This window comes from Salvia hispanica, chromosome 5 (genome assembly GCF_023119035.1).
Source record: "Salvia hispanica cultivar TCC Black 2014 chromosome 5, UniMelb_Shisp_WGS_1.0, whole genome shotgun sequence".
Taxonomy (NCBI): domain Eukaryota; kingdom Viridiplantae; phylum Streptophyta; class Magnoliopsida; order Lamiales; family Lamiaceae; genus Salvia; species Salvia hispanica.
This window is the reverse complement of record NC_062969.1, coordinates 37,075,629-37,102,589: the sequence shown is the minus strand read 5'-3', so window position 1 is coordinate 37,102,589 and position 26,961 is coordinate 37,075,629. Positions and strand designations below refer to the sequence as shown.

The window sequence follows — 26,961 nt, the reverse complement described above, 5'->3', positions numbered from 1 at the left end:
CTCCTCCACCCCCGAACAACACGTTGTGGGCCATCTTGAGTCAACTCTATATGAACGATACATCTCGAATGACTCCGGATCAACTTGCAACACATGAGCAAATGATCCGGGGTCTCAAGAGGCAATTGGGGATAGAGGACTAGTCTTCCACGTGTGTAATTTTTAATTTGTAGGATTTTAATTATGTATTTTTTATTTTCTAGGATTTTAATTATGTATTTTTATTTTTTAGTATTTTAATTATGTAATTTTTATTTTTTAGGATTTTAATTATGTAATTTTTATTTTTAATGTATTTTTATAATGTAGAAATGTTTTTAATAATTGGAGTATTTAAATTGAATAATAGAATGGTGGGACCCTTGAGCTTGTCCTTGGCTAAGAGCACGGATGTGGGTGGGATCAACTTGCAACACATGAGCAAATGATCCGGGGTCTCAAGAGGCAATTGGGGATAGAGGACTAGTCTTCCACGTGTGTAATTTTTAATTTGTAGGATTTTAATTATGTATTTTTTATTTTCTAGGATTTTAATTATGTATTTTTATTTTTTAGTATTTTAATTATGTAATTTTTATTTTTTAGGATTTTAATTATGTAATTTTTATTTTTAATGTATTTTTATAATGTAGAAATGTTTTTAATAATTGGAGTATTTAAATTGAATAATAGAATGGTGGGACCCTTGAGCTTGTCCTTAGCTAAGAGCACGGATGTGGGTGTTGTGCTCTTAGCTAAGGACAAGCAGAGTAAAAGTGGGTCCGGGCCCACTTCCGTGCTCTTAGAGCACGGATGGGGATGCTCTTAGAAAATGTGTGATTTATAATTTGGGATTAATGATCTAAGCCCTTAATTTAAATATCTAATGACTATTATTTAATTATAGTTAGCATTTAAATTATGAGTTAACAATATAGCACTCCAGTTCCTCAAAGAAAAAAAATGTACTAGTAAAGTTTTGAATTAACAAACAAAAAATCAGGAACGGCATCATTCACTTATTTTTTGCCCTTTTGAGCAAATATAGATATAGAAGTATAATAAAATAGTATGTTGACCAATTTATTGACGTATAGAAATAAAACAGCCTATATGCAGTAATTGCGTGTGCTTGTACATTCCGCATCAACTGCATGTACCCTCCCTAATCACATAGTATTATGAATCAGTTCAAAACCCGTTTTTCCCAACCAACTACTCCATTTTGATCCATATCCAAAATGGCCGCCGCCTCTCGAATCATTTCCCTCATCATCGCCGCCCTCTGCTGCCTCCTCCCTTCCGCCGCCGCTCAGAAACCAGATTTAGCCGTCGCGGTCTGCAGAAACACCACCGACTTCGCCTTCTGCCGCGCGGCCGTCTACTCCGATCCCCGCGCTCCCGGCGCCGACCGCTACGAGCTCATCGACATCATATTCCGGCTGGCGTATCGGAACGCGTCTGATACGAGAGGCTACATCGCCGGCAAGGTGAAATCGGGCGCCGGTGAGCTGAAGAAATGCCTAGGTGACTACGACAAGGCGGTTGCGATCCTGGAGGGGATGCTCAACGATTTGAATTCGGAATCTTATTTCGATTTGGATTCTCGATCCCTTGATATCCAGAGCAGAGTGATCGACTGCGGGAAGGGATTGCGCATTGGCGTCATTGCTCGAAGGAACCAGAACATGCTTAAATTTGCAAATATGTGCTATGCTGTTTCTAAGCTTTTTTAGTTTCTTCGTTAAGCTTCATTTTCTACTTTGTTGATTCTAGGTTTATTTTTGCTGAAAAATAAAGGTGATTCTGCAAGTGGTAAAGTGATAATTTGAATTTATCATGACACGGACTTTAGAATATAGATGGTGTCATTTTGACACTCTAGTTCGGATGTTAAGCATGTTTTTATAAAAAATTAATCATTATTTTCATTTTCATTTAATTTACTAAGTACTATTATTTTTCTTCTAGATTGTGAACCTTGTAATAATTTTATCCCTATTTTAATTTAAAAAGAACAAAATGTTCATAGAATTAAGAATAGAGCAATGATAATTGTACATAAATTTACCTACATACTTAGGTTTTTAGATATGGATAGTGATAAATGTATACTTTTTTATTACATAATTAACATTTTTAAATATTATACCAAAAGGTAATTAAATTGTAATCCATTAAATAAAAATAAATTACTTACTAATTATTTTGCAACAATTTAGGAAAATATTAAAATTTTAAACTAAATATCTACATATTTAAGTAAAAAAATTAATTTTTATTGAAGATTGTATATATATTTTGAATCAAGCTCCAAATCATGTAAAACTTTGTCATAAATTTTTCACATCTTTTTTTATTACTCCATGTAGAACATTATAACAAAAAATAATAATTTGAAATTTAATTCAATTAAAATTTAGAAGTTACATATACAATTTATGTACTATATTTATCTTTATTCATACTAATATATTTTATGTTTATAATTAATTCTTGAATATTAATATAATTAATTTAAATTGAATTATGGCATATTATATATTTACTCTTCAAGAGTAATTCAGGAAATAAACAATAGTATAATTAATGATAAAACTAATTTGAATAAAATTTATTCAATCCGAGTAAGTTTATGGATATTATAGTATGTAATTTGTGTTTATATTAATTATACTTATAATGACAATTTTTCTTAAAAATCATGAAATTGATAAAAGTATATATGCCTCGTCCCACAACTTCAAAAACGGCAGTAAACATCATGATTTTTACATTTTCTCAGTGTTTTTACTAGTCTAATTTGGCTGAAATTATATAATGCAGCATACGAATTTTTATCATTATCCCCATCAAACTAAAAAATAATCCAAACTCATTATTTAATTGATGTGGTAAACTCACTCAACTTTATTTTACCCAATAATATCAGCAAGTGTACGGAGTTATTGTAGTAAATAGCAAGCAAGGGTATATCGTATCCCACAAAGACAATTAACTATCCAGATGATTAAGAATTTTGGCTTTGAGACTAACAATTATTAAAAGCATATAAATTTAGAGATTGAAATAAAGCACTTAAACAAGATAGCAAAGAAGCAAGTTGTAGAGAATGATAGAGAAATATGCAGAATTTAAGGATCCGATGCACAACTCATAGTCATAGCCTAACCCAATTGAAACCGATTTACTATTTAAAGTCTCCAGAATTGTTGAATCAATCACAATTGTAGATTAAACCCCCTCCCGAGATGAGAAATCCGTAGATTAGGTGTAATAATTGAAGTCCCCTTCTAATTCTTAGACCTAATTCCTAACAGTTTGATTAGATTAATGATCCCACTCAGAATCTCAACTCTCCCGAGTTCTATCGAATTAAGGTGTAAATTACCCTCTTTCAACATTAATTATTTCATCTCCCAATTACTCTAAGAAACCCTAACACTTCCAATTGGTGATCAAGCAATTGATAGGAAAAAGCACAAGAATAATTCAAACAATTGCAAGAGCAAGATAAAAACTAAGTCAATTGGATTAAAACTATGAATAAATGCATCTTCACCAAGAATTCTACATGAAAAGTTTAGCTACTCGTGTTCATGGTAGAAAACAAATCAAAACTAAGAAAAATAATGGAAATCATGATACGGAGTACAATTGGCGGAGGAATCGAAGCTTGAAGCTTCAATCTTCTTCCAAGAGTTCTTCAAAGAGGAAGAGTGGGTGTTTGGCGGCGGTAGAGAATGCCTAGAATTGACCTAATTCTTCCCTCTTATTTTTCTCCTCTAAAAATCGCGTTTCAGCTTTGAAAAACGCCAGATTGACGAACCCGGCCGGGTGGAATTAATCAACTGCAAAATTCACCCGGCCGAGTGAAAGTTTCTGGAATTTCGCATGCTTTAGCGGGCTACCCGGCCGGGTGGAATTATAGGGTAATAATTCACCCGGTCGCGTGATATTTTATGGACTGCGCAGTGTTCGTAAAACGACTATAACTTCTTCTACGGGACTCCGATTGAGGCGTTTAAGATACCCACGCGAAGCTCTTTCGAAGATGAAGAGCATGATATGCATTAGAGGCTAATTGGACTTCAAAATCTCCTGTAAAATTGTCTCAAACCAAGGCTACTGTACATCGACATATTTTGTACCTTTTTCTACACATTCTTAACAAAATGGTCAACATACCAACATAATAGAAAAGTAGATATAAACATGCCTAATAATACACAAAATATGATCAAATTCATACAAAACCACCCTCTAAAACCATGATATTACAATAAAAAAACCAAAATCATTCATCATTATAAAACCATGAAGATTAAAAAAATATATCAAAATTTATAGTAGATTTTACTATCAATTTTAAAGTTATGGGATAAAATAAAGAGGGAACATCTTTTTAGGTCCACGAATTTTTCCAAAGTATCATTTTAGGTCCGTGAACTTTGAAAATATCATTTTAGGTCCGTGAAGTACAAGTTAATATCATTTGAGGTATTTTGAACTTTTTTTGGACGAAAATGCCCTTAAGGCCTTCAAAGGGCAATTTGGACAATTCTTTCGCTACTCATCTTGCGTCAAAGACTTATAGTCCAACAATTTTTTTACTACTATTTAATTCAGTTACCATCCAAATTGAATTTAAATATAATTAAAATTTGCCGTAAAAAATATGTGTTAGTTTTCCAATTATTAGATGACTAATTATTTAATGATAGTGAATTGGGACTTGATACTTTATTTTATTTTTTCAATCTAAACTGCATTTTAATAACTTGCAATAGGTGATGAGTGAATTCTTTTTAGTTTATTTATTTTGAAATTAGATAGCTATTAATTTGGATTGTCATTTGGAGATGAATTTCGATCAATTAACATCTAAATTGAATTTAAATATAAAAATGTGCCGTTAAAAATAGTTGGATTCTATGTCTCTGACGCAAGATGATTGGCGAAAGAATTGTCCAAATTCATCTTTGAAGGTCTTAAGGGCATTTTTGTCCAAAAAAAATTCAAAATACCTCAAATGATATTAACGCATAGTTGATGGACCTAAAATGATATTTTCAAAGTTTACGGATCTAAAATGATACTTTGGCAAATTTCATGGACTTAAAAAGATGTTTCCTCTAAAATAAAATATAACTAAAATTTTAATTTCCGAACTAAAAATTATGTAAATGTATTTATTTATGAACTTTGGTAAATAACTATGTCTGACATTTGACAGTCCTTTGTTGATCAATACAATCCTCAAAACAAGAGGTAGAGATTTATTAGGTAGTTGGTCACTTCTTGTGGGCTTGGGCTTCTACAAATCTACTTCCCTCTTTTGCACCACTCATTTTCGACTTACCATTCATGACAAATTTTGAGGGCCCGAAAGTTTAGGAAATTCTTTAACATTTGCCTTTTTTCAGTAAATTTTAGTTATACACATGAATGCTAAGTTATATGGCTATTTGTATGAAATATAATAGAAATAGAAAAGAAAAGGAAAAGAAGTACAAGAATATTAAAAAAAAAAAAAGGGCATATGATATCAAGATAGGTAGAAGGAAAGACTGACATTTTCGTAAAAGCATAAATATGTCCCTCTCATAAAATAATTAATATGTCAGTTAAATTATATTCCAAAGTTTGAATTTTATAATTAAGTTCATTGGTGAAATGATGAAATTAAAAATGCAATGTCTGTTAACAATCATTATACGATTACTTAACAAATACACTGATTAAGTTTCAGGATTTCAAAGTTTAAAACACTCAGTGACTCATATTTAAACAACCTCTAAATTAAATTGGTTTGACTAGTCAAACTTCACAAGCTTTTATATACCTCGATTATTTCATTAGATTGCTTCTTGCTTTTTGAATGAAAAATAAGCCAGGAGTTTGCTCTTTCGAGGGACAGGACAAAAATTGGAGGACCCACACATCACCTAACGACGAACAAGAAAAAGAAAAAAGAACAAAGAAAAAAGAAAAAAGAAAATATGAAGAAAGTGAAGAAGGATTTGCGCTCCTCTATGTAACACCAAGTTATATTCATTTACCAATTTTCAGCCCATCTTCTTTTGTTTTCTTTGGTAAAAAATCAAGTTTATTAAGGTGCTTAATAAAAACCACTGGCATTTAAATTACCATTTAGAATTATTTTCATACCTGAACAAACTTTGTAGAGAATGACATTGTTTTTAAATAATTTCCAAATTCTAATTGGCAATGTTTAAGCTATTAGATCACCAAATCTAGTGATTAATAATTGAATTTTATTACTACTACTTATTTAGATGCTAGTTATTTTTTTTAGCTATAATCATAGTAAATTGGAAAAAGCGAAATTCAATCTGTTTGAAAAAATTAAGATTTATTTACAGTGTAAATAAAAATTCATCAGTAGTATTAAATGAATGATTTAAAAAAATAGGAATATGAAAATCGGAGGAGACCCCACACAAATAGTGATTACTACTACTAGTAATGGAGTTATTTAATAATTCGACAATTTATTTGCACTTGGTATGAAAAAATTGATTGAGTTTATTAAAGTTGAGTATATACGTATTCCCGTAGAGTGGGAAAAAGAAAGAAAAATGGTAAAAGCAATATAAGTGGAATGGGAATTTGGTTAGTGGGATTGTATTTATTAGCAGTGGCAGTCCAAAAAAGTGGATGAATTAGAGGGCCCTCTCTACCTCAATCATCATTCATCTCTCTCTCTCTCTCTGGGCTGCACCTGCACAGCATTAAACTGATGAAGTGAGAAAATTGGAGATGGCAGGGAATTTTGGTGAACACTCCACCTTCTGCACTCTAATCTCCTGCTGCTTTATTATTCTACAATAATTACGTTTTTGAGGCGGTGGAAATGGGCGGAGAAGCCGGTGGCGCTTCCCGGAAATTCAGGAGAGCCGCCAAGAAATTGTTTGTATCTTTGTGCTTCTGCGACCCTCATCTCCACACCTCCTCTGCCACCACTGTAACTAACTCTCCTCTCTCTCTCTCTCTCTCTACATTGTTCACACTAGATTGTGTTTTTGTTTTAATCTTAATTTCTGCCCACAGATTTCGCCGGAAACCAACATTTCTTGCAATAAATTTACCCCTGATGCTGCCAACCACGCCAATGCCACTTCAATTACCAGCCCCTCTTCTAATAAGGTGCTTCTTTCTATTCATTTCTTTATTACTACTTCCTTTATTTTTTTAATTTCAAAACCTGTAATTTGATGGTGAGATCCCTTCCCTTGAGCATGACTGAATCTAAATGTGTGTGTTGTTATGACGCCTACAAGATTATACGCTTTAATTTGATGCATCCATCACAAAAGGGCAACAAATTTAGGTACTATAGAGTTGTAACACTAAAGTACACATGGAATGTGTAATGTCACACACACAATTTATCAGTTGCTTTTTTTAAATCAATGTGGAATAATCCTGAATCCTTTTGTGTTGATCACTCTTGCAGACTTTGTGCGCGATATGTCTTGACCCTTTAAACTACAGCTCGGGGAGCAGCCCGGGCCAGGCGATCTTCACGGCCCAGTGCTCCCACGCCTTCCACTTCGCCTGCATTTCCTCGAACGTGCACCATGGCAGCGTCACCTGCCCCATCTGCCGTGCTAACTGGACTCAGCTTCCTCGCAACTTGAACGCTCGCTGCTCCCTTCACTCCAACAAGGCCGACCCCATTCTTCAGATCCTCGATGACTCCATCGCCAACTCTCGTGTCCACAGGCGGTCCTTCTTGCGCTCTGCTCGCTATGATGATGACGACCCCATCGACCCTGACCACACTACCACCACCCAACCGCGCCTCCATCTCTCTCTCTCGCATCCCGGCTTCAGCGCCATGTCCTCCACCTCCTCCTCAATGGCTGAGTCACCACATCTCTCCTCAAATGGAGAGACGCCGCTGCTGTGCTCCTCCCCGAGCAACAGGGCTTATCTCCGTGTCAAACTAGCGCACCAGCCAGCAACGGACCTGGTCCTCGTTGCAAGCCCCAACGGGCCACACCTGAGGCTGATGAAGCAGGCGATGGCGCTGGTGGTTTTCTCGCTCCGCCCAATTGACAGGCTAGCTATCGTGACCTACTCCTCTGCTGCTGCACGCGTCTTCCCCCTCAAGCGTATGACCTCCTACGGGAAGAGGACCGCTTTGCAGGTCATTGACAGGCTATTCTACATGGGGCAAGCGGATCCGATGGAGGGGCTCAAGAAAGGGGTGAAGATACTCGAGGATCGCCTTCACAAGAATACGCAATCTTGCATCTTGCATCTAACAGACAGCCCTTCGAGATCGTACCATCAATTTGACATGGAGGTTGGTGTCACGGTCCACCGGTTCCACGTAGGGTTTGGATTTGGGGCATCAAACGGGTTCATCATGCGCCAGTTTGAGGAGTTCCTGGCGAGGACGTTGGGAGGGGCTGTGACGGACGTGCAAATGAGGATTGAACAGGGCTCGGGGATTGTTAGGATCGAGGAATTGAGAGGGGGCGAGGAGAGGAATGTGGCGGTGTATCTGCCAGATTATGGACCTGTACGCATCGAATACAGCTATACGGAGGGAGGAGGCGATGGTGAGTGCGTGAGACGAGGCGAGGCCATCGTGGGCGGGACGGATAAAGGAGATGGGAGTGGTGATGGAGATGGTGTGGGAATAGGTGAAAGGATGAGCAGTGCTGAGAACTGGGATTTTCATGATCCTTTCATGGCTAGAAGATGGGCTAAACATTTGCATGGTTATAGGCTTTAGTTAATTCTTGTTTCTTGTATTCATTGTATTTCTACACACACCAGCTTCACTCATTTCATTTAATCTTATTTTTTAGGTCTTGCATTTGCATAAGTCATGATAATGTAATGTGGTTGAGTTCAAATGTATTATTGTTTGGTTTTAAATTGGTACTCCTATTACATGCTTACCGGTCATATGATTCGATCACATTATTAAACTAAATTAGTTGAATACTACTTTTCACCTTATTACTCGAATTGAGTTGACAATTTTGTGAAGCTCAAGAATGTTTATAATATTAGGAAAACAAACTTAAGTTAATCAATACTAGAAAACTGAAATATCAAATCATTGAGCTTGATTCCACAACATTGAAATTCATGAATGATTCTCTTTGTCACTAACAAGGACACCTCTGTAGTCTCTAGTCTACAAAGCAAAATAGCTTGTACAGGTCACTAGATTCTCATAATTTCACACAGTAAGTTTATATCTCATGCTCTAAATTTTGCTTTACATTTGTAGCTTTAAGAGATGGGAGTAGATTCATTTGCTGTAAGATCTATTTCAATTTGCATCTTCTTTTACTAGTAAAACATGGCAACTTACATCAATCATGTTTCCCTAGCCTCTACTTAAATTAACCTATTTCACCTTGCATCTTCTTTTCTTTATTTTTTCAGCAATCAGATCGTACTTCTTGTTTCGCTCATCTTCTTCCTCCCCTCATCATCTTTTAAAAAATGTACATGCACATTGAGAGGAAGCCCGACCATACTTTTTGTAGCGGATTATATGGAAAGTTAGGTCCTCCTGGTGGTCCAAGGAGGTCGGCCACCCCTCCAGCCCCCTCGATTCGCCCTTGGCAATGCCACATTCTACGATTAGTTAATACACGAAAATGGTTTAAATAATCCCACTTTACTTTCATTTACAAACCTATATACTAAAACCAAACATAACTTTCATTTTCAAACCACTACTATATGCTTGAATAAAACCATGCATGTCCAATTAGTTTTATCTTGCTTTATAACAAAATTAATTATGAATAGTTTCGAGCCAATTCAATATCTTGTTCTCGAACATGTCCAGAGTAATAATCACTTTGAAAATTAATTAAGCATGTCTTAGTGAATGTTGTGTAAGCAAATAGAATGGACTAACTTCTCTAAACAGTTTTTGCTCAATGATGCAAATATGTCATGATGATTAATTTGGATGTGATGGGAATTTCATAATTCAAAAGATAAAAAAGGCAAAGGCAAAGGCGAGCAAATTAAAATTAGGTGACAGGGAAAGAGAGAAAATCAATTATAAAGTTGAATATTGTGTTACAGTGGCTAGTACATTTGCCTGCAAAATCCAGACACTAGATACTCTTGAAGATGAGAGAAACAAGAAGTAAAGACATACCTACTGATGAGGGGAACGCTCAATATTGACTTTAATATGCACGTTGATTTCCCCTTTCAAAATATTAGTACGATATTTATACATACTGATCTCAGTAAAGACATACTTTTAGTTTTTATTGATTTTTTGAACTAGACTTGTATGCCCCATTTTTTATACTTGTAAAAATAAGTTATATACATGTAAATCATTTAAAGCATCCACAGTGGATGCCCTAGTGCATGCCCTAGTGAGAACTCTAGTGGTTACCACGTCAGCACGTCCTAGTGCATGCCCTAGTGAGAACCCTAGTGGTTACCACGTCAGCACGCCTATCTTTCTGCAATGGTGGAGTCCTAGTGCATGCCCTATCTATTATCCATTTCTCATTTCAATTTCAATTTTAATTTTTTTTATGTTTACCAATTATAAATAGAAAATTAGACTTCTAAATTAAAGAACTAGCAATAAAACATACATTACTTATTTTTTTTTTTTTTTAAAGTTACAATAAAGAGGTACAATTTCAACGACCACTACGTGTCCAAACTTCTTCAATCATGTCGTTCATAAGATCAAGATGAGCTTGTTGGTTGCGCATGCTCTCCTGAGCTTGTAATCTCTCGCTCAGTCCATAGGGTAAACCTCGAACGACCAGCGGGGCTGCATGACCTGCGCTCGGAGCGGCTTCATCGTCGGACCACTGGCTAGCTGCACGACCTTCATCGTGAATAATCATGTTGTGCAAGATGATGCACGCATACATGACATTAGCGATATGATGCCTGTACCAGGAACGAGCCGGGCCTTTCACTATTCCCCAACGCGCTTGAAGCACATCGAATCCTCGTTGTCCTTCCGTGCAGCCTCCTGCTTTGCCGCAAAAAACTCTCTCCTCGCACCCGTTGGGCAGGAGATCGTCTTCAAGAAAACTGGTCATCTCGGGTAAATGCCGTCGGCTAAGTAGTACCCCATATGATGTTGTCGTCCGTTGGCAGTGAAGCTGATAACCGAACCGTTGCCATTGCATTGCTCGGTAAAGAGACTGGACGAGTTCAGCACATTGATGTCGTTGTTGGACCCCGCCACGCCAAAGTGAGCATGCCAAATCCAAAGACTGTGGTCAACGATTGCTTCAAGGATCATCGTCGGGTGGGCACCCTTATATCCACTGGTAATTTGACCTCTCCACGCTGCAGGACAATTCTTCCACTCCCAGTGCATATAATCAATACTCTTTAACATTCCAGGAAAGCCGTGCACCGATTCGTGCATCCGCAGCAGGTCCTGGCAGTCTTGGGCATTCGGCTTGCGCAAATATGTGGCGCCGAAGGCGTCAATATCGCCAGCACAAAATTTACTAGACACTCCCGGCCAGTTGTATCCCGACATGAAGATACTCGTCGAACATGTCCGCCGTAGTGCTGTATGTCAACTGACGAAGCGCAATCGTGCACTTCGTCAACGGGGATGGACCCTTTCTGTGAGCCGCATCTTCGCGCTGCTGGAAGTACTCGTTGCGCGCCTCCAACGCGTGAACAATCTGGAGAAACAGCTCTCGTCGCATCCGAAACCGTCGGTGAAAAACCGGCGCGCCCCACCGAGGATGTTCGGCGAAGTAGTCCTCGAACAGACGTTGATGAGCTTGGAGTCTAGGACATGATCTCGACGGACGGATGTCCGTCGCTGGATGGGCCTCGGGACCTGCTCTTGGGCCTGCTGTTCGGCTTGCTCTTGCTCTTGTATTGCACGAATACCGGCGAGAATCTGGTTCCCGAAAGCAAACATTGCGCGTTCCATAGACCGACCAATATCTTCTCCGGGAAACATTTTGGAAAAATGAGTGAAAGAGATATTGCAATGGAGAGAGATTTGAGAGAGATGTGTGAGAGTTGTGTGAAAAATGAGTGAAATTAAGGTATATTTATAGAATTGAAAAAGAAAAAAAAAATAATGCGTTAATCGGGCCAACGCCTGATCGGCGCGCCCCTGCAATGGGCAACCGATCTCACACCCAATGGATCGGGCGAGAGATCGGTCGCGACCGAACTCTCGGTCGTCCTCGGGCACGCCCAAGACCTGCAATGGATGTCCGATCATGCCCGAGTCCAATCTCGGACGATAGGGCATGAGATCGGACATCCATTGTGGATGATCTTAGAAAACTTTAGAATTAACTAAAATAAACTGAAATCTACTTAGCATAGGTTCAAGTAGCTGATTTCAGTTTACGTTCTACTCCCTCCGTCCCATAAAAGTTGAGACAAAATTTTTGGGCACGGAGATTAAGAATTTATATTAAATAAATAGGAGAGATGAAAAAAGTAGGAAAGATAAGAGAGAGTAAAGTAAATGATGGAATAAAGTAAGAGTGATTAGATGTTTTGTCTTTAGTTAAAAAAGGAAATGACTCAACTTTGTTGGGACGGACTAAAAAGGAATACGACTCAACTTTTATGAGACGGAGGGAGTACTATTAATTACAATAATAATGATGATGTTGATAGTTTTTATTGTAATTTGTACTCCATTTAATGAAATAAAAATATTACATGCAACCTGAAATTAGAAAAAAAATGTTAGGAATTATAGAAAGTTGCATTATTTACCCAGTTTTTGGAAGTCATATTACTTTTATCTTTAGATAAAACCAACAAAGTACCAAATTATAAAATTGTGAATGAAATTACTTTCCTAGAGCTTTAATGTTTGTATAGTTGATTAATGTTCATCAACCACACCGTTTCCCCCCTTTGTAAAATATAAGAGTCTGGTATTAAAAAATTTGGTGATTCCTTTTTGTGGATTCAGAGCTTTTTAATTCAGCTCACTCCTCCTCAATTCCAGTCCACATTCATTGCACATGTTGCAGTTTTGCCTAATTTTATAACCTATCATTCTTCACTCAATTTCATATTTTTTCCGACTACTTGGTCTTCCCCAGCTTCGAATTCTAGCATGCTTGCGTGTTCCTGAAAGATTTGGAGGATCGCTTCTTTCAATTTCCTAGATCTGGGTACTAATTTTACCTCTGCTTTTGTATTGTGTTTACTTGTTTGGATTCTGCACCTGCTTTTTCTGTGATTAGTTACACGCTATCGCGGGTCAACCCCTTTTCAATTTCTATGGAGAATTTGGATTTTGAGAATGTTGATTTCTGATGGCGTACTGCAAATCATTGCTGTTCTCTGCTAAGAACAAAGGAAAGCCGCCTGATTAGGTGTATATAGGCCATAATTGGGTAATTTGACGAACTGCCAAGTTAACTTAAAACAAAGCAGCTGAAATGAAATCTGTTAGTAATTTTTTCTTAACACTTGTTCAACGACGGCTTTCAAGTAAATTTGTGACCCTTTTGTTGAAGTGATCTTATTCTTTTTGTGTGGTTTTATCTTTCTCCTGGTTTATGGTCCATCACTTTGTATATTTCAGGTCACCAACCAATATCAACTGCTTCATTAAAAGTCATAGAAAGTAGGTACCTGATATAAATATCATATACTAGTATGTTTTTTCTGTGGCAATTGTAGATTATAATTCACTTATTTCCTCTTATGTACCACTTGTATTAGTGTGTATAACTCGTCTAGAGTACTTTATATTGCTAGTTCAAATGATGCTTTCAAACTAGTGCTTAACTGTAATTCCACTTAGATTTGGCCATTCTGAAATCCCTATTACTAGTTACTTATTCATGAAAAAAATGAGCTCTATTAACATATGTCTTCTTAATTGTTTTCATAAAATAAAATTGTGCATGTGGATTAAACGGACTGATAAGTGATAACATATTTTCATGATTTAATCCTATTAATGGAATTTGGTTTTGGTTGAAATATTTTGTGAGTTTGGCATTATGCTCACGTGGAGGGGAAAAGGAGAAGTGAACACTGAACGGTCACCACTTTCCAACAATAATCAAGAATTCTGTACTATATGTTTTGATTCTTTCTCTACAGTTTGTTTTTGCCAGATCATGAATTTTTGTCATAAGATGCTAGTTTTCAATACACCAAATTGACTTTATCATCTGTTTTCCTGCCATAGGTTAATGAAATATGTTTCAGCCCCAGGGTGTTCCTAGTTCAAGCTTTGTGCAAAGCATTCCAATTGCTCGAAGTCAGCCATTAGACCGTGTTGATACCACAATGGATCCTATGAGTGGATCTAACAGTGGGAGCAACAATCAAAGTTTAGCCTCTAAGCAGCGGCTCCGTTGGAACCATGAGCTTCATGAACGGTTTGTTGATGCTGTCGCACAGCTCGGTGGGCCAGATCGTGAGTTCTGTCACTTGATAACATTAGTTTCACATTGATAAGCATCAATGTGAAAAAGCAATAAGTACTCAACATCTTGAAAGATGTGGTAAAGGTTAAAGATAGAAAAAATAGAAAAATGTTCCTTACCTTTTACCCATTCATAATAAGGTAGCATTGCCTCTTTAAAGTTATTTTCCATGGTTTTTATAATGTAAATATGTACTCGACAATGCTTAGTGTCCCAGTCCTACTATTGAGTACATGTAAGGTTTGTTGGCGATAAATATGTTGAATTGGGGATACATGCTGCACTGGGTTGTATGCATGAAGCACCCCATTCTTGTTTCCTCTTGCCCTGATACAGGAAAGACATTCAATTTTTTCCCTTGTGTAATCCTCTAGAAAAAAAAAATCCTGCAGTTTTATATCAATGTGAACATGGATTCTAGAATTTGATGGAAAAAGACTGCAGAGGTCTTCATTTATGCAAGGAAACTTCTCATGCTTTATTAATATTGGTTAATTCAGGAGCTACTCCTAAAGGTGTTCTCAGGGTTATGGGAGTTCAAGGGCTTACAATTTACCATGTAAAAAGCCACTTGCAGGTACACATGCCATGGAATTCCTTCAGTTTTAACCCTGCTGGTGTCTGATATATTTGACTCCTTCTCAGCTTCACTAACTTTTATTGTCTCAAACAGAAATACCGGCTGGCTAAGTATCTTCCAGATTCTTCTTCTGATGGTAGGTTATACTAATATTGTGGCTGTAAATGATAGCTAGCTGTTAGCCCATTTGCTAGTTCTCCAAACTTCCTCAGATTTTGGGAGTGTTTGATACTCCATTATTGATGAGTTATACTCTTTATTTGAAATAAGGGAAAAAAGCTGATAGGAAAGAATCGAGCGATATGCTTTCTGGCTTGGATGGTTCATCGTGAGTAAAATCCACTTTCTTTTCTTTTTCAGTTTCCACTTGAACTGTGTCTTAATTTACAAGGCTATTTTAGTAGTATTAATGGACATCTAGTTATTCATTAATTATTTTTTTCTCATATGTTGATTAACTGTACACTCTATTACCCTTATCCCTGTGCTAATTTTGTATTATGATTAAAAATAATCACTTTAACAAGAGGATTGTTTTTGTTAGTGGTGGAATACAAATAACTGAAGCGCTCAAACTGCAAATGGAAGTCCAAAAGCGACTGCATGAACAATTAGAGGTATATTGTTTGAACTCTCTTTTTACCAATCTGTTTATATGAGAAATGCCTTGATAACTCACATTTCTAAACCCCATAAAGGTTTAACTCCACAGAAGTCAAGCTGCACCATTTTATTTTACCCCATGAAACTATAAGAAGCTGGGAGCATTACAAAGTGTTTTGGGAATTCATGCTTATTTGGTTATGAAAATTTGTTCTTAGCTGAGACTTGTAATGGTTCTTACAGGTGCAAAGACAGCTACAGTTACGGATAGAAGCCCAAGGAAAGTACTTAAAAAAAATTATTGAAGAACAGCAACGCATAAGTGGAGTTCTTTCAGAAGCGCCTGGCTTAGGGGCTTCCGCTCCTGAGACAAATGACATTTGCCCAGAATCTGATAATAAAACTGACCCTGCAACCCCAGCTCCAACATCTGAATCACCTTTTGTGGACAAGCTTGCGAACGAACATGCTTCTGCAAAGAGTTTTTCTCTTGATGAATCCTTGTCCTCTCATCATGATGAGCCTCTAACCCCTGATTCTGGCTGTCATGCTAGTTCACCAGTTCAGAGCCCTAATGGGAGACCAGTGAAAAGGAAATGCAAGAGCAATGATGCGTTGTTCACTAAACAAGAGATTGCTTCCTCCCATTCAATACTGGAGTCGAGCTTAAACTCTCCTTACCAACAGCCGCATCCTCTTTTATTACCAAGTGAGCAGTTCGATCATTCATCAGAACTACCCACTAGTGATGAATACCAATTGCGAAAGCTCTCTGGTGATATGTAATTTCTCAGCTTCTTAGTTGTCATCATGTATCTCTAGTGTCTAATGTATACATATAATTGCATTAAGAACCAATGCAGTATTTAGATTGTAAGCAGAAAGCTAGGTTTAGTTTCGACTTGACTACACTTGAAACTTTGCATATAAGTGGGTGAGATTGTTTTGTAACTTTTGTTTAATCTTTCTGTTAAGTGTATCTTTGATATGAAGTAAAGGCAGGAAGAGGATATATATGAATAGAAACTGGATTGGGATATAACTTAACTCGAAATACAGAAACAAATGAAAAGATACAATCCTCCTAGGAGGCCAATAATCCTCTCACCGAGGCCTACAGTATACACCGATAACAATTGATCTCTTCTCGATATCTTTCTCAAAAACCTCCATAGTTTATATAGGAGTTTACATTATAATAATCCCACGAAACTTGCACCTAATTGATCCCAATCAATTCCCAATTGATTCAGATCACATCTTATTTATTCAAATTAAATCTAATTTATTCAAATCCCTCCAATTCCTACTTACTTAAAATAGTGCATAATCATAACATTTCATAGTCAACTCTTGGGCTGATTTTATTCCAATTTATTTCCTGCAATTATTCCATGAATGGGGACTGATATCAATCTTTAGACTCCAAAGGAGGAGGTATATAGAGAGGTAGAGAGAAGTAATTAAGTACTCCCTCTATCCCGGATAATTCGGGTCACTTTGACCGGGCACGGGTTTTAAAAATTGTAATGAAAAGTGAGTTGAAAAAGTTAGTGGAATGTGGGTCCTACCTTTTATATATTAGTTTTATAATAAAATGTGAGTAGGAATGAGTTAGTTGAATATGGGGTCCACTACCAAAAATGGTAAAAGTGAAGTGGGACAAATTATGTGGGACGGATCGAAATGGAAAACTGGGACGAATTATCTGGGACGGAGGGTGTATCATATTTACCTTTTATTCATAAAATTCATTCTTCAATGGGAAGGGTATTTGAGAAGTAGTATTATAACTTCAATTTTTAACAGATTTTTAACCTCTTTTCTACACAAAAGGTAAAAGGTAGGTAAAAGGTAAATGTGGTAGTTATTTCTATATATTTATTTCAATTTTTAATTTCTTGGATTTTACTAATACTCCCTCCGTCCCAGAGTATTAGACTCGCTTCTTTTGGGCACAGGATTTTAGGAGGTGATGTTTAGTGGTGTAAATGAAGTTGGTAATAAAGTAGATTAGGTGATGTGATGTATTTTTATTTTTAAATTTAAAATAAATGGAACACAACTTTCAGATCTTTTAATTTCAGCTGACCGCTCTTGAACTTCTTTACGGCAGGGGTGGTGGCGTCGGCAACCGGAGCTTTCCTCTTTCCTTGCACCACGACGAGTGATTTTCCTCCGCCACTGCCACTGCCAGCAGACCACGACGGCGAGCGAGTAAGGGGGCGTTGGGGGTTAACCCACCTATCATCGCTTGGATTAGGCTCACATATTTCGTCGTTGGAAGCCATTGATGCGTGAGTTTGACAAAAAATGTTAGATCTAGGGTTTTTTTTTTGGAAGAGGCGTGGAGAGAGAATGAGGGATTGAGTCTGGAAGAGAGAGAAGACAAAAAATGAAATGATGTTGGTGGGTTGGGTACCGATTTCCATTCAATTAACATTGGATTAATTAACATTATTTTAATCCTAATTGTAATAAGGGTGTTACTTAAATTCTGTAATTTTTACCATAAATAGAAAGTGGTCAAGTATGTTGGGACACCCCAAAATGGTATATGAGTCTAATACCCTAGGACGGAGGGAGTAGTATCTTTTAAGAAGCTATATTTATCTTTTTAAAAAAGTCAATAAGAAATATATATTCTAAATTTATTTTTTTTCCTTTGAGATGCTTTAATATAAGAGCATCCGCACGGTGCTCTTGGGGAAGAGCAGCCGCCGTGCCGTCGACACGGCGAGTACCATGCTCGCTGTTGTGCTTTTGCCAACGGCACGGACGTGCTCGATAGCAAGAGCACCGCCGTGCCGAAGAGCACGCCTACGTGGCGCCTCCTGATTGGGCTCGTTTTTATTTCGTTAATTTTTTAAAAAATTCATAAAAAATAAAAAATAATCCGGAAAAAAAGAAAAAAAAAAGTAATTTCGGATTTCCAAAAATATAGCCTTTTTTACCCTTTTTAAAAAAAAATTGATTTTTTTTTAAAAAAATTATCCCAAAATCATCTATGAATATTCACATCCATCATCCATTCTTTACATCAAATTATCCCTCATTCATACTTCAATTTTTTTATTATGAATTTAATTTTTTATTTTTAGGATTTTAATTATGCAATTTTTAATTTTTTAGTAATTTGTAATAGTATATCGGGTATTTTTAATGCATTTTAATATTGTGGAAATGCTTTTAGTAATTGAAGTATTTAAATTGAATAATAGAATGGTAGGACCCTTGAGCATGCTCTTGCAGAAGAACATGGATGAATGTTGTACTCTTGCGGAAGAACATGAAATTAAAAATGAATAGAGATGGCGTCCAGATCCACATCCATGCTCTTGCCCTCTTCCAAAGAGCATGGATAAGGACGCTCTAACTTTGAAAATCTGCTCTGCACCTTTCCTTTATTAACCGATTTCTGTAGTTGTATCCATTTTGAGTATGAAAGTAACAAAAAGCAGAACTCCACTTGCAGAACAAATAGGATTTAAAGTGAATGGTTAAAATGGTGACGAGAGCTGCATGAAATAATAAGCAAAGTGGGTAGCCTCCCAGCAACATATCAGAGTTGGGTTTTTTTCTTTCTTGGAAAATACAAAGCAAAGTATGGAAGCCTAACAAATCAACATCCTATTCTACAATGAGGGTTAGTCACGTCGAGCAGTTTCTCCTATGATTAACTCTCTTCAAGATGCAAAGACGAATGCGCTGGCTCAGAGCCTCCAGCTTTTCAAATTTCTCCCGTTTCGGCTTCTTTGTGCTCGAATTAGCTTTGTTTTTTTTCTTCTTCTTTGTATCGTCCTTAGGAGACTCTAATGTATTTTGTCCTGGATTTCGAAGGGGCGTGGCAAGGACCTTTATAGTTGTCTGTGTAAACTGAAGTAGTCAGCATAAACGAAGAAATGGATCCAAACTCAAGTAAGCTTCAAGGGTCAGTGATTATAATGATTTCTTGATCAATAGGGTTTTGCAGACCTCAAGGATCTCCACAGGAGCTAAAGCACGAATGAGGAGGGACTAACAGAAGATTTTGGCAAACACAGCTTTAAAAACTAGCAGAGGAGAGGTATGAAAAGACACCTGGTCGGAGTTACTGATGCTTGTCTCCATAGAAGGTAGATCATCACTGCCCAGAGACGAGCATCTTCCCCAACTTTCTCTGTTTGAGCTCGTGTAGGAGCAACACTCTTCATTTTGGCCTGCTTGCTTGTCCTAACAAATTGAAATTCAAGAGCTTTAGTTCTGAGAAGTAGCTCAGTGCAATGATGCTTCACTTGAAGCAGGTTCAGATGCAAGTACCACTTGAGGTGATGTGCCACTGCCGTTGAGAATCTTGAGATGGGCTTCCTCAGAAGTCAAAGCATCCTGTAATAATCATCATATAAAATTGAAATGCAGCCTCTTATATCGTAACAAAAATTTGTGTAGCATCTAAAAGGTCCGGGGGACAAGAAATTAACATTTTACAGAACCTGAACAGAAGTGTATGTATGTTCTGTATTTACACTCCTAAAACTCTAAAGACAGACCAATCGTGTGTATGTGTCTGAGAGAGAGAGAGAGAGAGAGAGAGAGATTTTACATTACATACGGGAGCTATGTCAGAGAGCAGTTCGCCCACAGATTTTGTAGATGAAATGCTACGAGGTGCAGCAGAAGAGCTAGGTGCATCAGCACTTACATTGCGAAGCCCAGCTATTATCTCATATAAAATATTCTGAAAAAGAAACAGTTAGATCACCACATACAGAAGACCAGCATCAGAGTAAAGCACAGTGCATAGTGGCTAAGCAAAGTATAGAAGGACGCATTTATAACCAAGTTGTACAGTACAGATGCATTACTTCAGGACGTGTAATTCAAAATAACGAACAACTGAGAAGAAATATTTGTTACAGGGTTAAACTAGTTTACCAAGTATCAGATCATAAAAGCTGTTCCTAATCTGAATTATACTACAAGGTAGAATGAATTCTGCAAGAGATTCACCAGTCACAAAGAAATATTTTAGGTCCTTATCCAAATTAGTCATCTCATCAGTTCCCCGTTAAATATCACAGGATTACAGCAATCACTGGCCTTTCCTGTTCGTATTTGTGGGGTATATAACGATGTCATTAATGAATCTGCAACATCATAATGCAAGGGATAAACAAAGAATTATGTACATATACACAGATCTGCAAACACACACCACGTCTTTAAGACAACAATGGATAGCACAGAAGTATGTATATATACACAGATCTGAACACACAAATACACACACACAACGTATCTAAACCATATCATCTTGAAATTTTGGTACGAATATAAATCAAAAAGTAAGATGAAAGTTCCACAGTAAGCATGGACGCAAACATTAATTTTGCAACTTTTAGCATAAAATCGACATGTACTAAGTAAAAGAAATAATCCTAAGAATATGTGTCCAGGAGCTACCTCTTCCACACCAGCACCAACTTTAACGTCTCCCAGATCATAGTATTTCTCAATCTTTGTTGAATATGAAGATGGAGGATGAGGAGGATGGAGGACATTATAGAAAAAAATTGACACAGAATCATAATAAAATTGAGGCCGCGATGAGTTGTGGTCACCATCAAATTTGATAATATTTTTATCACCCTGTAAAAAACCAAAAACTTACTACATAGAATGGTAAAATATAAAAGATAAAGATTTAGAGAATGTGTCTGTACCGCATATGAATTATAGATAGCATCAGAATGCTGAGATTGGACAAATTTGTCATCTTTCGCATGCCCAAACAGAGCAGGAATAAATGTCTTGGGAGCAACCTGCAAGTTTCGATAATATAATGCATTAGCAGCAAAACTATATCATAGATCCACACGTCTCACAATAAATATTGCTGGAGTACATATCTCTAAGAACAAGATTTCTCGGAGAGTATAGAACAAGGGTAAGACAAAAAAAATGACAACCTCACTACACTTAAAGATAAGTGAAGACCTGTATGCAATCAAGTCGTGTGATATCAAATTTGGCTTTCTTCTGTATTACTCGTCGCATGTACTGAAGAGCCATCTTGACCTGTATTTGAAATGGGGAGACAAGGAAGTAATACTAATCAGGTGGTATCAACACATAATTTACAAAATTCCAGAACTTTAGACGGCTAAAACTGCCTCTGACACAGGCGATCAGTTACACAGTCCTGGTTGTCCAAAAATAACAAAATATAATCAAGTATGGTTGCTAACTCCTATACCAAGGAATTACAGGAGTCGATTGTTGTTACAACACAAACATCACATGTTAATATACACAATTGAGAAGTTTGAACTGGAAACATCCAAATTCCCAAGGTAATAAAAAAGGGAATTTTTTTTAAAGCAAAAGACCATACTTCCTGACATACATACAAATTACATAGGCAGTGAGGAAACTAATTGCAAACAATTTTAACAGAAGTACATACTGTGAATTTGGGAAGCCGGATTTTGTACACATCTGCAAGTTCCAGCATCAGATTGAACAAATTAGAGAAGGCACTGTCCAGCACCATTCCAGCTATAGAAGGGTCTTCTGCTCCATAAAGAAGGCTACAGTACATTTGATAAAAGGCTATATAAATAAGTGATAAGAATTAAATATCTGAACCGTAAACAAAATCATAACAAAGTTATCTGACAAAAGTAAATTCCTACTAAAATTATCTAGTTCAAAACAACACCAACCTGAGACGATAATCAGAAGTCAAGAACAAGAATTAAAAGCAAAAAATGAGCTACACAGAGATCTACTACTTTACTCTAGTAAAATACCCCAATTGATCTATCCTGAACATTACATCATTATGAAAAACAATTGTCTAAATAACTACTTAATCGAGAAAAAACTTGAGATTGTCACAAAAAAAATTGTTGTGCAAACAAGTACAAACATGTACAGGTTAGGCGAGAGATGGATTTGTTCGCCCAATAAATCTGACTTCTAGGCAGTGATATAATCAAATCATGAATCACCAACCTTGTAACTGCACCCATTGATCTCCCCCAAAGGCCAATGCGAGAAACTTTCTCATTGCTCCGCAAATACGATATCACAACCTTGAGGTCATTTTTCTGAAATTGAGGCAGGGGCTTTTACTTCAGTCATGGAGTAGAGAAGAAAAAAGATGATAAAGTAAAGGTACCTCATGCCAACCAAGACTAACGTAATCCCCATCAGACAATCCAGAACCTGAAAAATCAAGGGTGAACACCGTGATATTTGAAGGCAAAAGAACTACAGCTGCTTCATTTGCATCTGCCCGACATCCACTGCACAAGAAGAAAAAAACTAATAAGTTTTCACCACATCATAATTGAAAGCTCTCCCTCTCCATCCTCCTTATCCACGTAAATTTGGGAATAGCGCAATTTTTGGTTTGGTCAGTTTACTAAATAGTTGGGAATAACTATTTGAAATGTGTGTCCGTGCATGTGCACGCATCTTCCACGACATTTGGCATTAGCAGCTGATTTTCCAGTGCAAGAATTGGCCAACATTGCACTTAATTGTCTGAATTATCAATCATGGCTACATTTATAATATTAAAAGAATTGGCAAATTGTGCAATTCCTTGGGATATTTTGGCAATTTTAGAGGTGAAAATAATTCAGAAGTTATTCTATTGATGTTTTGGTTTGTAGTTAGTCATTCTTAATAAGTAAAGTGGTTATGTTTTCGAACATTTTGATTCCTTAAAAGAAGCTAGATATTGATAAGTGAAGATTTGATTCCGCAGACAATCAGGGCTGTGTAGTAAAATCAAACATCCAAATGGAGTTCATATTATACCCTACCAATGAATGATTGTCTCATACTTTTTATCCTCAAACCAAAACAAATTAATATAGTTATCCGCAGAAGATAAGTGAGGAAAGAAACTAGTTCATAAATACGCTAAAGCAACATCTAACATAATAAGTTTCTAAAAAAGAAGACTGTACCTGTTTCCATGGCAATATATAACACAAGGGAGAGGCGAACCATCTGGGACTTGTGAAGGAGCATAATGGCTACATTTTAAGGTATGACCCCTTTCATTACTAAGCTGCAAAGTTAACTAAACTTTCAGACACTAAGTACAATTCAAGTCAAGAAATGCACAGCAAGCATCCATTAATTCAGTGTAGGAGAGAAGATTTTAGTAACTGATGCCCATACTTGCCTCAACATCTTCTCTATTGTACTTCCTTCCTGCCAGAGTAAAATCCTTTTCCCATAGATATTGATCTGGGTTGTAATGCGCCCTGTTCGCATAGCAATTTGAGATGGTAAATTAAAACAATAATGGTAGCAACTTCCTCTTTTAATGGTAAATCAAAATGTATGAAAACAAAATTAAAAAATACAGGGACACATGCAAGTGACATGATATACTGTCATATAAAGCATAATGACAATCATAAAAAGGAGTGGAAGAAAGATTAAAATGACCATTTATAAAGGCCATTAAAAAGTCCAAACTGTTAAAACATAAAAGGAAGGTATGCATGTGTAGCAAAGAATTTTAATTATGGTTATCCTGAATATGGTGATGCATCCGAAGCATCCCAGGTCAGAAGTGAAAAAATATCAATAGGCCCAAAATACGCTGATCCTGGGATGTACTTAACGAATAAAACAAGTGAACATGGAATTAGTAGTCTGCATTGAATAGATAGTATCTAGTCTATGGAATCAATCCCATGGCCTTGCACATTTTCCATGTTAATTCTTCTGTTTTCTATATTACCTTAAACGGAACAAACACATATCCCTTTTCTAGCTCTTTTACTAATCAATTATGAGGAGACGGTTAAAACGACTATATCATCTTCAACCAAGCAATATAACCCTTTCAGTGGAGCAAATATTTATTTTGCATTCAAGCTCGGCTATACGTAATACGATTACTTTGCTTCAACTGTAGAAAGTACATAAGCTTAGAAATTTGGGATTGCAGAGATAATATTTACTCCATTTCAACTACAATATCAATACTTTCATACAATTCAAAAACCCAAAGGTCAAAAGAGATCTTGATTATGCTGTAAAATGGAAGTAGAAGTTGAGAAAAAATAAAGGAGCAAAGTGAATGAGCTTCACATACCTGGGCGGCCTAATGACAAAATTAATAAATTGGTCGATCATCTTGAGCAGAACAACTCACGCAGCCAATTCCAATTGAAGAGATTCATTTTCCACCCATGGCATAAGCAGCTAACCTACTTCTTCTCACTTTACACGTGAAATCTGCGCATTTGAGGAAAACTTTTCAGAGAGGTTTTGGGAGCTGATTTTCATAAAAATTAATCTCTCCTCAAATATCCTAGTATCAGAAAACCAAATCCAGATAAGAAAGTTTTAGAAAACGAGTACAAATCTTGCACTACACACAACTCACGGATAATTACAAAAAGTTGAATGCCTTAACCATTTTCCTACTACTACGGTGCTGAGCTCCTGTTATATCTGAATCACATGCGTCAGTCAATGGTAGATGGAATCAAAGAAATGCAGCTAATCAATTGAAGCACTGCCCATAAAAAAAAAGTCGAATTCCAACACAAACAGATCTTGGAAGGTAAATTCACAGTATAAAGCTACGAGTTTGGATAAATGCGAAGAATGTGACAACAAAGTGAAAAGGGGGAACCCTAGTGAGCAGCGAGCACACAAAATTTTGCAGCTTCCGAACTGAAAATTTGAAAAAAGGAACCCTGAGGAAAAGGAAAAGAGAAGAAAAGGACTTTATCTTTGTTCCGTATTAAGTATGAAAATGTTAGTTGGATGTTAAGTGTATGATAGAGAAATGGTGAGAGAGAGAGAGAGCCACCCAATCTATGTGAGCAAGTGAGATGGTTTGAGGTCAGAGATAGAAACACAGCTGCAAACATAAGATATTTGGTTTAGGAGATCGGAAAATTCACCTGCAGGCAGCGGCGGGGACGGTGGCGATGGAGGTAGTGTGAACGCTGGCTGCTTTGTTATTCTGAAAAAGTAACGACGTTACAGCTACGGCCCACAATTTCCCAGCACCTGATATCTTTATTTTTATTTCTTGGAATTGCATTTTTTTCACATAAAATCTTAGTATAAACATTGGCCATAGTGTATGCATGATATTGTTAATTTTCCTTTCCCATTTCGTCTAATCCAACTTGGCTCGCTTAGCAATAAAATTGGATGCTAGCTCAAATAATATTCTTATGTGATTTTTGCATTTTCAGAGATTCTATTACGACTAGATTGGAATGGATCTATTTTTTATTTAAACATTTGCTACGGAATCCATCGTTTAAATTTTCCAAATTAAATTAGGGCTGATGCTATCTACTATGCTATCAGGTGTGTCAAACTAAAATTGAAATGTTGGTGCCAACGTCGGTCAACGTAGCATTTACCTATTGCCCATTCTTTTCCTCACATCACATTAATAAATGATGCGATATATTATTTTAATATATCTCCAAAATAATGATACGAATTACGAGTAAGTATGTTCCCAGACAGCAAAACAGGATTTTAACGTTACAACTACTCTTTGCTTAGGTTCGCAATTTATTTTCAATCATTACCGGCGTTTTCACAAAATGAGTAATGAAAAATCAGAAATGACAAATTCAGATCAATGAAGTTCGAAGGGGTTACTATTTCTACTAAAATTGAAAGTTAATCCAATAAAGCAGGCTCTAATTAAGTTAGTCACGAGCCTAATTGTCTTAAATAATTTGTTCCCAGTGGTCAGAGGAATCGTTTCCATCACCACATGCAGCCACATCCATGGGTGTATTAAGTTAATAGTAGTACTCCAATACTAATGATCCCAATCATTTGATGCTGAGCATGAAAAACAAAAGTAAAGACAAAATGATAAACATAGTTTAATAAGTAGCACAATTTTAGTGGTATCTATCTTATTATTTGAAAATTATATATATATACTATACAATAAATCTATGTCACCAAATTTTGTACAACCAAATTCTTGTTTATTTGACAAAAAAATAGGTTTATTTATGAATTTAATTAAAATATTAGATACATATATAGTACATGGAAAGTGCATAATATTGTGATTATATATTTATAATTTTTTATAATTTTTTTATTTTTTTAGAGTTATATATGTAACTTGTGCTTATACTAGGACATAGCAAGACTAGTGAAAGAAACAAGGGGGTTAAAGGGGAATGCAGTTAATTCCCTTGAGCTAAAGCAATGCGAATGTCCAATCAAAGTGATCTGTAATGCCTAATCAAGTGGGAACCACACCCAACTTACGTGACCCTTTTCAGCACTGAAGGGGACAGATCAGCAAACCCAACTTATTTCATCTCTGCATACTGTTCATATTATCTCTTTCTT

At 36.5% G+C, this 26,961-nt stretch overlaps 5 protein-coding genes across 10 annotated transcripts; 3 read left to right on the top strand and 2 right to left on the bottom strand.

Moving 5' to 3' along the window:
- Positions 1 to 1,203: 1,203 nt before the first annotated feature.
- LOC125191118 (cell wall / vacuolar inhibitor of fructosidase 2-like) lies at positions 1,204 to 1,799 on the top strand. The gene has a single exon (XM_048088585.1). It carries the CDS (start codon positions 1,221 to 1,223, stop codon positions 1,713 to 1,715), a length of 495 nt encoding a protein of 164 aa, XP_047944542.1. The 5' UTR covers positions 1,204 to 1,220; the 3' UTR covers positions 1,716 to 1,799.
- Positions 1,800 to 6,657: 4,858 nt separating this feature from the next.
- LOC125186901 (probable E3 ubiquitin-protein ligase WAVH2) lies at positions 6,658 to 8,895 on the top strand. Its single transcript, XM_048083388.1, has 3 exons — positions 6,658 to 6,967; positions 7,054 to 7,149; positions 7,460 to 8,895. Exons 1-3 carry the CDS (start codon positions 6,857 to 6,859, stop codon positions 8,747 to 8,749), a joined length of 1,497 nt encoding a protein of 498 aa, XP_047939345.1. The 5' UTR covers positions 6,658 to 6,856; the 3' UTR covers positions 8,750 to 8,895.
- Positions 8,896 to 10,652: 1,757 nt separating this feature from the next.
- LOC125189960 lies at positions 10,653 to 11,066 on the bottom strand. The gene has a single exon (XM_048087172.1). The coding sequence runs from the start codon at positions 11,064 to 11,066 to the stop codon at positions 10,653 to 10,655; it is 414 nt and encodes a 137-aa protein (XP_047943129.1).
- A 1,795-nt stretch (positions 11,067 to 12,861) lies between these two features.
- On the top strand, positions 12,862 to 16,548 carry LOC125190380 (myb family transcription factor PHL7-like). 2 transcript variants are annotated; one of them, XM_048087673.1, is made up of 8 exons: positions 12,862 to 13,142; positions 13,559 to 13,600; positions 14,174 to 14,404; positions 14,915 to 14,991; positions 15,088 to 15,130; positions 15,265 to 15,322; positions 15,539 to 15,611; positions 15,841 to 16,548. In XM_048087673.1, the coding sequence occupies exons 3-8, from the start codon at positions 14,185 to 14,187 to the stop codon at positions 16,381 to 16,383; spliced, it is 1,014 nt and encodes a 337-aa protein (XP_047943630.1). In that variant the 5' UTR covers positions 12,862 to 13,142; positions 13,559 to 13,600; positions 14,174 to 14,184; the 3' UTR covers positions 16,384 to 16,548. The 2 variants fall into 2 exon arrangements, with proteins under 2 accessions (XP_047943630.1, XP_047943629.1); XM_048087672.1 differs by lacking the exon at positions 13,559 to 13,600 and having other exon boundaries at positions 12,863 to 13,142.
- A 2,542-nt stretch (positions 16,549 to 19,090) lies between these two features.
- LOC125191183 lies at positions 19,091 to 25,666 on the bottom strand. 5 transcript variants are annotated; one of them, XM_048088678.1, is made up of 14 exons: positions 25,524 to 25,666; positions 24,704 to 24,846; positions 23,780 to 23,861; positions 23,559 to 23,662; positions 22,760 to 22,886; positions 22,594 to 22,688; positions 22,043 to 22,166; positions 21,574 to 21,654; positions 21,300 to 21,398; positions 21,040 to 21,225; positions 20,180 to 20,314; positions 19,897 to 19,962; positions 19,678 to 19,809; positions 19,091 to 19,464 (listed from the first exon to the last, which is right to left on the bottom strand). In XM_048088678.1, exons 2-14 carry the CDS (start codon positions 24,742 to 24,744, stop codon positions 19,249 to 19,251), a joined length of 1,488 nt encoding a protein of 495 aa, XP_047944635.1. In that variant the 5' UTR covers positions 24,745 to 24,846; positions 25,524 to 25,666; the 3' UTR covers positions 19,091 to 19,248. The 5 variants fall into 5 exon arrangements, with proteins under 5 accessions (XP_047944635.1, XP_047944636.1, XP_047944637.1 ...); XM_048088679.1 differs by lacking the exon at positions 25,524 to 25,666 and adding an exon at positions 24,998 to 25,303; XM_048088680.1 differs by lacking the exon at positions 25,524 to 25,666 and adding an exon at positions 25,028 to 25,303.
- Positions 25,667 to 26,961: the final 1,295 nt, after the last annotated feature.

What these genes read in the sequence shown, in the direction of transcription:
- LOC125190380 (XM_048087673.1), top strand. Translation starts at nt 14,185, where the DNA reads ATGTTTCAGCCCCAGGGTGTTCCTAGTTCAAGCTTTGTGCAAAGCATT. An exon ending in TCCAGATTCTTCTTCTGATG is followed by an intron (nt 15,131 to 15,264) that starts GTAGGTTATACT and finishes ATTTGAAATAAG; the next exon opens with GGAAAAAAGCTGATAGGAAA. An exon ending in TCTGGCTTGGATGGTTCATC is followed by an intron (nt 15,323 to 15,538) that starts GTGAGTAAAATC and finishes TGTTTTTGTTAG; the next exon opens with TGGTGGAATACAAATAACTG.
- LOC125191118 (XM_048088585.1), top strand. Translation starts at nt 1,221, where the DNA reads ATGGCCGCCGCCTCTCGAATCATTTCCCTCATCATCGCCGCCCTCTGC.
- LOC125189960 (XM_048087172.1), bottom strand. Translation starts at nt 11,066, where the DNA reads ATGACCAGTTTTCTTGAAGACGATCTCCTGCCCAACGGGTGCGAGGAG.
- LOC125186901 (XM_048083388.1), top strand. Translation starts at nt 6,857, where the DNA reads ATGGGCGGAGAAGCCGGTGGCGCTTCCCGGAAATTCAGGAGAGCCGCC. An exon ending in ACACCTCCTCTGCCACCACT is followed by an intron (nt 6,968 to 7,053) that starts GTAACTAACTCT and finishes TTCTGCCCACAG; the next exon opens with ATTTCGCCGGAAACCAACAT. An exon ending in CCAGCCCCTCTTCTAATAAG is followed by an intron (nt 7,150 to 7,459) that starts GTGCTTCTTTCT and finishes TCACTCTTGCAG; the next exon opens with ACTTTGTGCGCGATATGTCT.
- LOC125191183 (XM_048088678.1), bottom strand. Translation starts at nt 24,744, where the DNA reads ATGATCGACCAATTTATTAATTTTGTCATTAGGCCGCCCAG. An exon ending in ACAATAGAGAAGATGTTGAG is followed by an intron (nt 23,663 to 23,779) that starts GCAAGTATGGGC and finishes TTAACTTTGCAG; the next exon opens with CTTAGTAATGAAAGGGGTCA. An exon ending in ATATATTGCCATGGAAACAG is followed by an intron (nt 22,887 to 23,558) that starts GTACAGTCTTCT and finishes CTTCTTGTGCAG; the next exon opens with TGGATGTCGGGCAGATGCAA.